The sequence below is a fragment of the Pectinophora gossypiella genome, chromosome 1, assembly GCF_024362695.1.
Source record: "Pectinophora gossypiella chromosome 1, ilPecGoss1.1, whole genome shotgun sequence".
Classification (NCBI taxonomy): Eukaryota; Metazoa; Arthropoda; class Insecta; order Lepidoptera; family Gelechiidae; genus Pectinophora; species Pectinophora gossypiella.
The window spans coordinates 4,369,496-4,384,988 of NC_065404.1; the positions used below are offsets into that span (position 1 = coordinate 4,369,496).

Genomic DNA, 15,493 nt, shown 5'->3' on the forward strand with positions numbered 1-15,493 from the left:
ACAACAATTTGTTGTCAACAAACAAATTAATCGAATGATGTGATGACGCAATCACAGAACAGATAAAAAAAGTCACTCAGTCATTATAAACGTAACTTTTTTCTATTGAAGAGAAGTGAGGCGAAGGAAACTAAACACACAGCCATCTCGTAAGTTTTTGAGTAATTAACCGGCAGCACTCTTGTAATACGGGCACCTACAACTAATTGTATGGTTAATACAAAAACAAAAAAAATCGAATGTCGATTTTAAAGGGTGATGTATCGATCCAATGAATCGATCCAGTACTACATATCGATTTAAAAAATCGATTTTCTTGGCTCGAAAAATCGATTTTTCGATTAATCGATCTCAGATCGCCATCTCTAGTCTGTTGTCAATCCAATAAAAACAAAAAATCTGTTCCATAAAATTTATTACGAGAACATTATATCAGACTTATAGCTATAGTGACAAGGATCATAGCTCATGTGGTCATAATCAGAACTTAACGCTTCATCATCTGAAAACGTTACTTTTGTTGGAGACCGTGCATAACAGGGGTCAGCCAAGTTACAAACGATTACGAAAATCTATATTGACAGAGATAAACATATTTTTTTTGACGTGACTTATTGTAGATTTGCCGCAGATGGCATTTACTACTTGGCCGGACAAATGGGGAGCGCTGAAGGCTCTCACCCGGTGAAGGCTCTCACCCGGTAATGAGATAAACATAATATACACTTTTATCACTGACAATTTTCGAAATCGTTTATAACTTCGCTGACCTTGATTTGTCTTGTCAATGTCATGTGCTACCAGATCCTTGTCAACATGGGGGTCTACTAAGGCCACAATAAAGCAATTCATCTAAAAAGCAATATTGCAATTTGATACTTGCACAAATAAAATTGCAGTTTTCACTAACACATTTGGCTCGACCATTATAGACGGAGATGCAGCTACCCTATCTCGTTGGTTTAACGGAAAGCTTGAGGTATGGGTGCTTAGTTTATCTTACGATGGATGTACCTCTGACTACCCCAATTGGGATATAGTCGTGTGCTTATGTTAAGGAAGTGCGCAATAACAACAAATGTCAAGTAGTAATATTGCTGTTTTAGGCGAAATGCTTCGACGTGGCCTTTTTAACCTCCATGTAGATTTGAGAAAGATTCACTTTTCCTTCTTCTCTGAGGACAGAGAGTTATACAGCTTGGTGACTTCGCTGGCCACGAGGTTCTGGACGATTGTGCCGTTGCTGTCGATGTAATTTGCGAATGTCTTGTTGATAGACGCCTCGCGAGTCTTGCCGGACGGCTCGCGGAGCACAAGTACCAAGTTATATTTGTCGTCGTGTCTGGGGAAATTAACATTGTTTTTATTAATATAAAACCATTGATATATATAAGTACTGTGGATAAATTCAATCTGAAAATATTTTTTTCGGAAACTAGTCCATATTATGTTAGTAACAGAAAGCTTAACCTTGTATTAGTAACAGATTCGAAAGATGACAACATAAAAATAAGCTACATGAGGCCGGCCCGAGCCACCGAAGCCGCGGGCAGCTATGTAACAGCGTGCAATCGCACCCAGCGGTTCAGCAGCGGCGAGTCGTACCGGTCCACCAATGCGCTCATGATGGTGTTATAAAGCGCGTCATACAAAAAACATGAAAACTTGACACTAACTTAGATGTAGGTACATTCATATGCAGCGAGTTAGTGACACCGTACCAAACACTGAGGGGGATAACTCAGCTCATGATTCTAAGTTAATATCAAATGGAATTTTTCGTCGCAAACTTCATGTTTTTTTTTTTAATATTTTCTTTCGATGTGGCCTTTTTAACCCCCCTGATAAGAATCGGACGCAGTGCAAAAACGTCCCTAGGGGAATGGAAAAGAGCGGTACAAGACAGTATAATTATATTAGTATGATATTTTTGCGTTAACAGTAATTAGTTTCAAAACTATATATCGTTCTCGATGCCAGCGACTAGACCGCGCGGTGTTGCGGCGGTATAGAGTTGTGTCTGACGCGATGTCGAAAACGGCGACAACGCATTTTCGATTGTAAGTCTTTTGTTTCGTACGATTTATTATGGGCAAAAGAAGATCTGAATTTCTATAATGAACAAAGGAAACAAAAAGGCCAGTTTTAAATGCAGAGACACCGCTCGACTAGAGCGCACCGCTCGTACCCCGCGCCCCGCGCCGCTGCCATCGAGAACACTTCAATATAAATATTAGCATTTGAACGCGCCGCTCCCCGCACCGCTGCCGCCGCCGCACCGCTGCCGCTGTCATCCAGTTTGAGGCCTTATGTACAGTATTAAAAAAAAATGTGTGTATAAAACTTACTTCTTAACATAAGAGCTGGCTTCCCAGACGCGAGTGACGTTGCCAACTTTCTCTTTGGCGACGACGAAGATGCCCTTCTCTTTGAATGTGGTGTACAGTGTCAGGATGCCCATCAGCACGAAGTATGAAGACACGCAGATTATCAGCACCAGTCTGAAAGGAAATATTTGATTTATTTAGTTATTTATTTACACGACTATATCGGCAATACTACACAGATTATTTACATGAATATTATGTTAGTTAGTAGTCCTTACATGAGCCTTGCTAGGGGCCTTCGGCGGCTGACCCTGTTGATGGTGTTGGTAACCCACCTCACAAGCGATAGAAGACGAGACGTCTATATCGGAATTGGGGTGGTCAAGAGGTACATCCATCGCAAAATGAACTAAGTACCCACGCCTCACCAAGCTTTTTGTTAGACCAACATAATAGGCGGTGAGCCGTATCGCCGTCTATAATGATCGAACCAACTGTCTTAGTGAAAATGAATTGCTTTGATATGCCTTTTTAGACCCCCAGTAGGACTAACATGTGCAACGTGGTAATATTTTGTCATGGTCATTTTGTCGATTGGTGGTAATATGTAAACGTGATGAAATTATCGATCGAATTAATAAATTTTGTCAAAATCAATAAGTTTATTTTTTTCCCTAACATGTGTGTTACGTGATTTTGTTAGTATTTTGACAGAACACTATGACTTATTTGAGTTCACATATTAGCACCGATCCACAAAACGACATAATGATATCGTCAGAATCGATAAAATGATGCATGTTAGCCCTACAGGAAACAGATAGGTCTTGACCTTTTAATGTATAATGTATATGTGTGTGAAATAGGGTATGTACGATTTATATTCACCTGGACTGTGGGAATGGGTAGAGATAGTCCCACAGCAGAGCATAGAGCGCCACGCCAACAGCTAGTGCACACAGGAACAGTCTGCCGTCTATCAGGGCAAAGCTCTCCTTGCACTTGAGGTCCCCAGTCAGCACCTGAAGGGGAACCCAAAAGTCAGATACCTAATTTTAGAAAATAAAACCTACAGATATAACATGCTTTATGGATTGCACGACAATTAGGGTAGTCAGAGGTACATCCATCCACCGCCTCACTGAGCTTTCTGTCAAGACCATAATGATAGGTGGTGAGTTCTATCGCCATATTGTATAATGGTTGAACCAACTGACTCTACCATATAAAGTGTGGATTGCTATTACTATTATTAAATGTTATTTTGATAAAATTAATAACATGGATCTTATGTTAATGGCAGGGTGTTCAAAACTGCATTAAAAACTTGAAAAAAAAAAGATATTAATATATATATATATATATTAATGGCATTAGTCTTTCACCCTATCAGATGGAACATAAACATAGCAGGCAAGGCATTGGTGTATATGTATACTACACCTTTTCCTTTCCATGTTATGTTTTTAAATCCATTATCAAACAGAATCAGCATATTGCTTTTGTTGTCTCTTAACAAAACAAACCCTGATGATTCATTTACACCTACAGCAACCCTCAGTATACTTATATTATACTGGACATATGCAAATATGGGGAGTGAGCAGTAAACATTCAACATTCTCTGTCTTCAACGAGTGCAAAACGCCATACTACGAGCCGTCTTAAATGCCCCCTGGTTTACTAGAAACAACGAAATACACGAGTATCTAAAGATTCCAACGGTTGCTGAAGTTATCAAGCACTACCAAAAGAAACACCTAGACCGTTTGGCCAGTCATCCTAATCCTCTTGCTTCTAGATTGCTGTAGCTTTTAGATCCAACTAATGTTATAAAGCGCATAAAAAGAAGCCACATTGTGTAATGGAGGTAAGCTACGACGCTGGTCGTTGCTACAGTCACGCCACCTTTCATACGTCAACACAACTGCTTATAGTCTGTCGACTGATCGTAGTTAAAAAAGGAAAAGAAAAAAAAATACTTATACTATAACAACATAACATAGGCTCACGACTATATCCCGATGGGGTAGAGGAACATCCATTGCAAGATGAACTAAGTACCCACACCTCGCCGGGCTTTATACGTATACGTACTATAATGTGCTGTTTAATAACAGACTTATGGTAGGTTATTGTATGTTCTCTACGTTTAAAGATTTAAGATAAAATAGAATTAGGTAGGAAATCGTCAGAGTGGCCGGCAGAACCTGGACTAGAACGGCTAAATAGAGGAGTGGAAAAGATTGGGGGAGGCCTTTGCCAATGGGCACACAGATACGTACCTAAACGTTACCGGCGAATAATGGGATTTGTATAAAAATAAAAATATTGTATCTGAATTTATAGCTAATAAAATAAAAATAAGAATTAAGTAGGTATTACCTCTCTGATAGCATCATCAATGGCATTTTTGGCTGCAGCACCGTCCCATTTGTTTATCTTTACAGGCTGAAAGCATAATATATTAAACATTACAACATTGCAAATAAAATATGTCTATTATATAAAAAAATACTATAGTTTACACTTTCATGAAGGCAGCCCATGAGCAGGCCTGTCCTACACGCTACTAAAAACCAAGTTATAATAACTGCTAATGACCTATAGCATGTTTGGGCACAACAATGAAATTAAAACAGTTGATTTTTCTTCATCTTTGACTAGCTTAAAATAAAGATTATACTTCTAGATTAGCATTTTATAATAGCCAGTCATCTACCTTATTAATTTAGTACCATCTTGGACTACATGAAATAAAAGGTATACTATAACTAAAGTACTGTTTAACTACTATTATTATAAAAAAAAAACAACTTATAAGAAAATAAAACTGGTACTGAAACCTTTTCAAATGTTTTTTTCTTTTTTGTGTCAAGCTGTAGAAATGAATAAAATTAAAAGAGTTGTTTAATGAATAATTAGGTAACAATATTAAAAAAAAAACAAAACACTTAGGCATCTACCACAGGCTTTGTCAAAAATGTAATTATAAACAGTCAATGAAATGCACACAAGCTTCGTCAAAGAACAAACCTTATCAGCAACAAGCTTTGTCAACAAAAAAATACAATGCATATAATTAATTAACCTTCTATCTTTCTTTGTTCAGTTAACAACATGAAATATAGAATGAATATAATCTTAGATAGTTCTATGCTGTTTATCATTAAAATTTTGAAAGAAAAACCCTGTGCCCTGTTCATCAAAACTTACAGCCCTGTATTACAAGAAAGTAAAAATTTTAATTATTACAAGAATGTGTTTATCAAAACTACACATGTAAATTACATGTTACAAGTCGCAATATTTATTTCACAAGTATATTTTACAATCGCTCTACTTTTTTCATAAAACATAATTTACACATACTTGTAACTTGTAGCTTGTGAATGTGTAGACTTGTTAATTTTGAAAAACATGGCACTGAACTTATCCTAGTGATTGATACAGTTCATTGTATTAACTATTAAAACCAAGAGTGGCTATTTATATTGTCCAAATTGTTTAAATTGTCCTGTATTTGGGAATACAGCAAAAGGGACATTATGCGACGAAAGGTAAGAGATTACGTATGTAAATGTTATTCTCCTTGTATTCTCATGAAGGGGTACGGATAATATAATTGTATTATATATTTCTGAATACTTCAGTCAGAAAAGTATAAAAAATTTAAGAAATTAAAATCAGAAAACGTGACGTGTCCTAATGATCCTATTGAAGCTTTTATCGATTATTAGGAAACCTGTGATAGTAATACTTGTTTTAATTTACCTCTGTTGATTCCGTCATCTTGTAATTTCTATTTGAAACGTTATTTAACTGAAAATATTTATAATTTATAGTAAATGGTAATTTTTCGGCTTCCACTCTCGGCTTGCTTGACAAATTTTGACATTGACGTTTGACGTGGACGACGTAGACCAAAGACTGATGACATCTTTATCGATTCCGATGTTACGGACATTTTATTGGAAATTGTTTTCTGCAATAATTTGATAACTACATGACCTTTCGTTTGATCAAGATTTAGGTATAACTTAGATAAATTAATTAGCATTTAGGATTATATATTCAACTTCAACACTGAATAAAAATCCAAATCCGAGAACTAAAATCGATGCTCCATCAGAGTTTTTGAACCAATCTTGAACGCAGCTTTTGGTGTCTAAATGTTGGTAGCATTGTTAAATCTAGTGATTACAATGTTTTCTCGACTTTATCGGTTTATTTATTATACAAGTTTTAATTAATTTAATTTTGTAGGGAATGGAAAATAAAAATGATTTCAAAATTGTTCTTTTAACTGCATTTTTATTGTTTTGATCGGCTGTGGATAAGATTATAAAACTAGTAATTTATTTATTTTTAATATCGGTTTTTATGATTTTTCAAACCATGTAATCATAAGTTCATCTCTAGCGAATGATGGCCGCTCTCCATCGGATAAAAAACTAGAAAATGGAGTGAGGAATGGGATTGTTTATCAATTTCTTTTATTTGTGAAGTTTTTCAGGATTTTTAGTAGCATTGTAACCATTCTAAATGTGTAGCACACAATTTATTCGCAAAAGTGATGGTATGTAGTCACGGTTTATTTATCAAAAATGTTTTTAATGGCTATGCAACCGGGTGGCTACGCTATACGCTGTATAATATTAATTAAGTAGGTACATGTACTTTTATCAGTAGAGGACAGATGTGATTTTACACTTTATACGACTCCTAAACCACAGTCTGAATGCTATAACCATGTGGCGTTGACAGAACCTGAGAAAACATACTGAAAGAGGTCGCTGTTTGGTTGTTACATATTTCGATAATAAATGGCGGCTTTTGTTTGTAGGTCGTTTGTTATCGTCCTGATATAACAGTGCAATGGCAAAGAAAAGGAAACCAGGGTCGAAGGCCGCTACGCGTCGCACGCCACGACGAGGCAAGCAGGCCGTGGCAGCGGCTGACGACGGCGCCACTTCTGCGGGTAGCGCCGCGCCCGCTGCGCTTGACCCCCAGGACGCCTCCGCGGAGCAAGCCCTCGCAGAGCCCTCTGTCCCTCCTACTCAAGACCCACCACCTTCTGATCCACAAACTTCAGGAACACCTACAATCAATCATAATCTAGTTCCAACTGTAGTATTACACAAGAAATTTGGCAAGTACCGCTGTCTCTTCAACAATGATGACACGTTCACCAGAAAATATGATCTTGGCAGTGATAGTGAAACAAATAGTAGTATTGAAATAAGGGTTGTTGACCCCTGTGCTAGCTCAGAATCTGACTCGAATGCTGCTCTGGACACACAGTCTGATACCAATAGTGGTGCTTGTCCCAGTCCATTGGACACCAATGGAAATGCAGCACTCAGCAGTTCTAGAGATATATCACCTGTCACAGTGCTGAATGACGTTCCTTTACCTGCTGATATTCCTTTACCAAGTGATAATATTGAGATAACTGACAAAATCGAGTTGGAAACGGTTCCTCTCCCACCACCCTTAGATTCCGAGCCAGTTTCACCTAGTATATGTGAGATGGTTCCTCAGGAGCAGATAATGGAAACTGTAGATTTAAGCAGTATCCCTGAACCTGAGCCACTAAATCATGACATTCCACTGGATGAAGAACAGATAGAATATAATGATAATGATGATGATGATGAAGTAATTACAGTTGTCCAGATTGTTGAGGATGACCATCCAGAGCTACAGGGCTATTACAGTATCAAAATAGATAGCCCAAAGGAGGAAACAACAGAACATGCCAGTGATGTGCCTGAGGAGTTGGATAGTAAAAGACAAGATGTGGACTTTCAAAAGCATTTTGAGCAGTTAAATATAGCCACTTCCTTGGAATCTAATGGTATTTCGCCTATGGATTGTTCAGATATGAACAACAGGACACCTCCATGTGGAACCCCAGACCTGCAGTTCCAGAAAGACAACTTAGATATTACTAGACCAGATCCCAGTGTAACTCCAAGCTCTACTCTGTCTGATGATAGCAACTCATCTAGAGTCACAGAACAAAATCAAAACAATTCAAATGATTCTGCAGAGTCCTCACCAACTGGAGTGCGAAGATCAAATCGAATCAAAACCATCAGTAATATGAAGCAGAAGACAAAAGGATATGGCTTAGTAAAAACACCTTTGAAGAAAGCTTTGATAACACAAACTAAATTAAAGCTGGAGGAACTGGGGTCAGACAGCCAGGAAAAATCCTCAGACTTATTGAATTCCACTCCTAATTCCCCCTCATTTCCTGTACCTTCAGACATGCCAGTCAAGGTGAAGTCTAGATGGCGTAGGTCTAGTGAATTGGAAATGGGTGCAAACTCGCCAGCAAACTCTCCTTTAGCTAGTCCTAGTTTACCCCAGAAGTTACAGCCTATAAATGAGGCTCAAAACATGCCTGAAGAGGATGCCACACCCACACCACTGTCTAAGGAGAGCTATGACAGAATCATTGAAGAGAGAATGAATCAATTCCAGCATTTGGAAGAGAATGAGTACTTGTGTGAGAGGATGGTCAGTAAGGAGACTAAGAAGATGATCTGTGACTGTTTTATGACCAAAGAGGAGTTGGAGAGAGGAGAGCTGGCTTGTGGAGAAGACTGTTTGAATAGACTGCTAATGATTGAATGGTAATTTGTTGAGAATTTTGTTTCTTTGCCTGATGTACTGTTTTCATTATTATTAATATGTTTTTTTCGTGAACTTTACAGTAATTCAAGATGTCCAGTTGGTGACCGCTGTACTAATAGAAGGTTCCAGAAGCGACATAATGCTGCACTGAAAGTGTTTTATGCTGATAAGAAAGGCTGTGGAGTGGAAGCGGATATTGATATTCCAGCGTAAGTGACAACATCAAAAATATCAGATGGTTAGCTTAATATTAATTCTGGCTATGGTTTCATAGTTCAAATTGCGATTTCAGCACAGCGAATACTTATACTCCCAAAATCGATTGGTTTCTTGAATTTGCCACAATCGATTTTATAATATCTTCTATTATTGTGTGGGTTGTGAGATGGTATAGCAACCCCATCAACCCTGGTGTCAGCGTTATTATTGAGCCGCCATAGGCATGATTCATTAACAACTACATACTTACATCAGTGTGTAATAACTGGGACCAAGGCTTAAGGTGCCTTCCGAAGCAGGGATCATCTTACTTTTGGACAATCAGGATAATATCTTGAATAATGCGTAAGCATATAGTCACTTATAATATTGTTGGTAAGTCATATGTATGACGTCATGTATATATTGTTAACAACCTTTTTGTTCTGATGAAATGCATGAGAATACATTTAGTACAAATGGTACAGGTATTTGTATATTAAATTGTCTACGTGTCTGTGTCGTAGATAGTGCGTGCTTTGCGGTATGATTCAGCTACTCTATTATCACCTTCCCAATTTAACCATAACATAAACGGCCTATATACCCACTGTTGGGCACAGACCTCCCCTCAAAATATTAACTGTATTGTTTTAAGCATAGGCCTTAGAATCAATAAATTGATCAGGCATAGGCTTTTGTTGAAATCTGTCCATTAGAGGGGTTTTCAACAATAATTAAAGATAAAGATTTTTATTGTGCATAAATTCAGGTACAGTTATAGATAATAGTTGCAGTTATAGTTGCAAATTACGTCTCACTAAATTTTCACTGACTTCAATGTTAAAATACCCTTACGAAATATGCCTATTAGGTGCAATAACCACGAAGAATATATCGAAAATCTTTTTACATTAAAAACCTACATTAAAAGATTCAGATTAGTTCAATAGGCGTTGTGTAAATACACATACATTCTCCTTTTCTCTTGTGGGTCCTTTGATTTCACAATGACCAACCTAACAACCTTGGACTCAGCGTTACTATTGAGCCGCCAAAGGACGCTCGTTGACTACCCATTAAAAGTGCCTCAATGTTTTATCATGTACATTTCTATGTAACTATTTCCCTTAGAATTTCTCTTCTGTCATGTGAATTGTTAGGTTAGGTTAGGATATATATTCATAGCCAACCAATATGCTACTTTACAATCTAGTCAAATGAGATACTTTTTACGAAACGTCAAACCAAGGTTTTTCTTTGGAGTTTGTATAGAGATACTGTCCTGTGACGTCTTTTATAAAAGCGGTCAAACTTCGTTCTCATTGTTACTTAATTTATAAATAAAATTAGAAAATAGGTCGAAAAGTAAAATGAGATTAATTTTTGATCACTTTATAATTTAGTATTTTATAATTTATCTTTGATCCAGTCTAATACCCAATTACTATCATATATGTTGACGAATCAAATTAAATTTTCAGAGGCGAATTCCTAATGGAGTACGTAGGGGAGGTGTTAGACTATGACCAGTTCTACAAGCGAGCACAGGCATACTCGGATGAGAACAACATGCATCATTACTTCATGTCGCTCAAGGGAGACACGGTCATCGATGCAACCCTCAAAGGCAACATATCTCGGTTCATCAACCACTCCTGTGACCCTAATGCTGAGACACAGAAGTGGACTGTCAATGGGGAGCTAAGGATTGGCTTCTTTAGCAAGCGGGACATCGTGTCTGGCGAGGAGATCACATTTGACTATCAGTTCCAGCGGTTTGGGTAAGTAAACTTTTGTTATATTTCGGTTCATATTCATATTCATTTATTTCATGACAGAAACATAAATTAAGGTGCAACATAGTAAGAAGGTATATGTGACGCCCTGCAAGAGCACGACAATATAAAAGAGGCGACACGAGGTGCTTCATTATAATAACATTATAAGATATTGGCACCGATTCCTGTAGATATATACTAAATTAATTTTAAGTTAAACCTGTCAGTTTCTTATCCGCGGAAAGGATAGGTATGGATGATTGACAGTTGTTAATTTTACGAAGAATGAGTAAATTAATGAATAACCCGGGCGAATAAAATAGGTATCTCGCTCATAAGCGACCCGTTTGACGCGTGCATTTAATGATTTTAATTTTAAAATAAATGCATGCACTCAATGAATAACCCGGGCGAATGAAATAGGCATCTCGGTGATATGCAATCCGTTTGACGTGTGCCATCAACGTAATTCTGTCGGCCTATTGGCCAATGTAAAATTTTGTGAAGGTTGTTTAAATTCCTGTATAAAATGTGACGTGTGTTCCACAAACTTTATCTCTTTCCTTTTCGGCGGGTAAGAAAATGACAGGTATAACAAAATAGTGTATTGGAATCGGCACTATTCTAGAGACAAATTGTTTTATCTTCTAGCTACGGTGCTAATTAGAAGGCTATTTATTATCTGCTATTATTTGAACACTAACAATCCCAACTCAAGCTCATACTCCTTATCCGGGTGGGCAGAGCCACAAGCCACCAGTTACTTGTACAATGTGCAAACTCTGTTTTACGTCACAGTGCCATCGCATGCTCGGTTTATACTCCATCAGAGTTAATTAATATTGAATCGAGAATTGTTTATATACAACATAACACAAAACATATCATCCATGCTAATATTATAAATGGGAAAGTGTATGTGTGTGTCTGTCTGCTTGTTTGCCCGGCTTTCACGGCAAAACGTAGCGACGAATTCACGTTTTTTAAGTGTAGACAGTTGAAGGGATGGAGAGAAACATATGGTACTTTTTATCTCTTTTTGACTTCCCTAAAATGGGGGGGGGGGGGGGGGGGGGGAATTTGTATGGAGCATTCCGCAATTTTCAAGGTAGAAAGCTAAAAATTGGTATGCGGACTATTTGTGACTAAGAAAAAACACGTGCATATTTTTTTTTTGGAAATCTGCCCCCAACTCCTTGACAGAGGGGGTGAAATTTATAGGACTTTTCGTAGTTTTCAAGGGAGCTAAAATTTGGTACATAAGGAAAGTTACCCTGAATTTAACGTGAGCGAAGCTGCGGGCAAAAACTATTATTTTAATAAAGATTTTGTCATTTTACATGTACAGATAGCGTTATAGCGCATTTGCTCAGACTCAGCAATACGCTCGCTACGGTAACGTTGACTTGTGGCTTCCAGTGCGGTGTAAGCGTGGTGTAACGTACGGTGATGTTGCAGAAAGGTGGCGCAGCGCTGCTACTGCGGCGCGGACAACTGCCGCGGGTGGATCGGAGCGGAGCCCGACTCCGACGATGATGATGAAGAGGTAATTTTATATTTAGAATTTGAATTTCTGGGACTGGAACATATCTGGGACAAACTTCGGCAGTGAGAAACAAAATGAAGGCAACCTGACACTGGAAAGGCATGCCTAACATCCCACTGGCAATATAACGGAACTGCTTATGGTCGAGGGACCGATCGCATGTTAGCAGAATAAAGGAAAAAAAAATTTGAATGAAAAACTTTCCAGGCTACCCACACCCAGGCTAACCTGTATTGGGCTGGTTTTCGCGGGTTGGGAAGTCAGACAGACAGTCGCTTCTGTAAAAAACCGGACCTGTCAAATCGGCAGGTCAGGTAAGCGGACCCTGTAAAAACGGGATAATGCTACGGAGTTGTTGGACGTTCCAGTCTACGTTCCCCAAAAACAATATAGATAGCGTTGTACAGTTTTAATATAAAAATTCCCTATTTTCTCATTGCTTGGGTTCGTACATACATACATAAACTCACGCCCGTAATCCCTAATGGGGTGGGCAGAGCCACAAGTAATCAAAGACAACTTGCAGCCACTGTTGATACGATGTCGTAAGCTGGATATGATAAACCTTATGGTGATAAGGGATCAGCCTATCGCCCATAACATTAGTCCATCATGTTAGAGGACACAATCCCTCTGTCGGTTTTTACGTCGTGCCCGGGAAGAGAAGCAGCTAAACGTGTTCTATGTTTTTTATTTGCTCCCAGAACAGCATAGAAGCAAAAATTTGGATGGTTGGGATTTTGGATCAGATTATATATAGAATTATGTTGTGTTAATATTGCTTCTCTTTATTTTGAACAAGAGTAATCATTGGCCCCGATTCCTGCAGACACCGCCTAATTTTATTTTAAGTTATATCCGTCATTTTCATATTCGTCGAAAAGGAAAGGGACGGATGATTCACAGCTCTTAATTTTAGGAAGAATGAGTAAATGAACGAATAACCCGGGCGAATCAAAAGGTACGTCGCTGGTATGCAATCCGTTTGACGTGCTGTCTACTTAACTATGTCGGGTTATTGACGGGTGTAAAATTTTTAGACGGTTGGTTTAGATTTGTGCTTAAAATTGACGTGTGTTCCATAAATTTTATGCTTGTCGATTACCCGTCCCTTTCCTTTTCGTCGGATAAGAAAATGACAGATATAACTTAAAATAAAATTAGATGGTATTTACAGGAATTAGCACCATTGATACCCAAAAACAAAGATAACAGATGCATATGTCTATTATCCATGAAATTAGAAGGTTGACCGAAGGAAAAACTACAGCGCCATCTATATTCATTTTGAGGAACGTAGTCTGGAAAGTTCCTCATAGGTATTTTAATTTTGAGGTCGTCAGAGGTAAATCCATCGCAAGATGCCCTAAGTACCCACGCCTTCGCTTTCTGTTAGACCAACGTGATAGGTGGTGAGCCGTATCGCCTTCTATAATGACATGTTCATGTTCTGTAATGACTATGTATATGTGAAATAAATAAATAAATAATGGTCGAGCCAACTGTGCTAGTGAAACCACCTTCAGGGGAACTGTTCCGCGCTCACACTCTAGGTTAGAATCACCTGTGGGTCCCCACCTGAACAGTAAGGAAAACAAGCTTGTAGCATATTATGTAAAGGCAAATTAATAACTTATTGGCGCAAGTCGTTCGACCGATGCTCTCCGTTAGAAGCAAGCCGGCGAATCAAAGGACCGCATTGACTTTTTAAGGATAGTAAACGTGTGTTAAATAATACACCAAGGCAATTTACAACACAATTATTACGCACAGGAGGAGGAAGACGTATCAACATCGAAGGCCGGCAAGGAGTCGTCGGAGGAGTCTCGCACGACAGACGCGACGGCCGAGGCGCCCCTGGAGCGCGTTCGCAAACCACGCCGGGAGAGGAAGTACAAGCCTAAAGCCAAGGATATGGAGCAGGACGCTGATGTGAGTTATATGCACATATACACAAATCTTGACATGTCCCACTGCTGGGCACAGGCTTCCCCTCAATGCACCGGAGTGATGGAGCATTCTTCACCATGTTGCTCCACTGAGGGTGAGAGTCAGCAGCCAAGGCCAACCCATTCGCCATGTAAAGCTTTTTTCGTTGAAAATAGATTCGCTTTTCATTAGGTAACAAACTCAATCTTTATTCATTAGGTAACATAGTTACATTTTGAATCGATTTTTTTACATAAATTTATTTTTTGTCGAACGAGAAGGCGAATGAGACGCCTAAAACTCGTCTAATTACAACCTGTATAGCCGAGAAAAAGTAGCTGCAAGAATAACCTCGGCACATGGCCATATAGATTTTTAATATATATTGAAAATAATTCCAGTAATTTGGCTGCCTAATATTAGTTGCGCGGGGTGTGGCTACGCGTAGTTCATGTTCTTTCCGTTGTCCAACAGATCGAGGAAGACCTAGAAGCGTTGTCCCGCACGGGCGTCAAGAACCAGAGCCACACGCTCCGCTTGTCCCGCACGGTGGTCCGCGCCAAGACGCGGCGCGCGCAGGCGGCGCTGCTGCGGCTGCTGCGCGACGCCGACCTGCCGTGCCGGCGGCTGTTCCTGGACTACCGCGGGCTCCGGCTGCTCGCGCCCTGGTGCAACGACGCGCCGCTGGACTTCAGGTAGACTAGCTGTTGCGAAGCCGTTATCGCATGACGTCACGTCACAGCCATGTCCCTTTCGCGTCAGTAAACGCGTGACTTATACCGAAGTGTCACGGGTCCGAATCGTAGCTCGGACTCTAACTAAACTTATTTTAACGGCCTCAGTGGCCCAGTAGTTTGAGCGTTGAGCCCACGATCCGGAGGTCCTGGGTTCAAATCCCGGTGGGGAAATATCACAAAAATAATTTTGTGATCCCTAGTTTGATTAGGACATTACAGGCTGATCACCTGATTGTCCGAAAGTAACATATCCATGCTTCGGAAGGCACGTAGGCCGTTGGTCCCGGTTACTACTTACAGATGTAAGTTAGTAGTCCTTACATTAGCCAT

The 15,493-nt window shown here is 39.2% G+C and overlaps 2 protein-coding genes across 3 annotated transcripts in view; one reads left to right on the forward strand and one right to left on the reverse strand.

Moving 5' to 3' along the window:
* Nucleotides 1–398: 398 nt before the first annotated feature.
* Nucleotides 399–6,243, reverse strand: LOC126381738 (signal peptidase complex subunit 2). Its single transcript, XM_050031201.1, has 5 exons — nt 6,102–6,243; nt 4,713–4,778; nt 3,216–3,349; nt 2,349–2,501; nt 399–1,342 (listed from the first exon to the last, which is right to left on the reverse strand). The coding sequence occupies exons 1-5, from the start codon at nt 6,117–6,119 to the stop codon at nt 1,159–1,161; spliced, it is 555 nt and encodes a 184-aa protein (XP_049887158.1). The 5' UTR covers nt 6,120–6,243; the 3' UTR covers nt 399–1,158.
* A 520-nt stretch (nt 6,244–6,763) lies between these two features.
* LOC126381791 (probable histone-lysine N-methyltransferase CG1716) overlaps nt 6,764–15,493 on the forward strand; it is a 35,836-nt gene continuing 27,106 nt past the window's right edge. For both annotated transcript variants that reach the window (XM_050031288.1, XM_050031279.1), the window contains exons 1-7: nt 6,764–6,906; nt 7,174–8,971; nt 9,053–9,181; nt 10,655–10,954; nt 12,410–12,497; nt 14,271–14,429; nt 14,901–15,121. In XM_050031288.1, the coding sequence (XP_049887245.1) occupies nt 7,206–8,971; nt 9,053–9,181; nt 10,655–10,954; nt 12,410–12,497; nt 14,271–14,429; nt 14,901–15,121 (2,663 nt within the window). In that variant the 5' untranslated portion in view covers nt 6,764–6,906; nt 7,174–7,205. The remainder of the gene's footprint in view (nt 6,907–7,173; nt 8,972–9,052; nt 9,182–10,654; nt 10,955–12,409; nt 12,498–14,270; nt 14,430–14,900; nt 15,122–15,493) is intronic.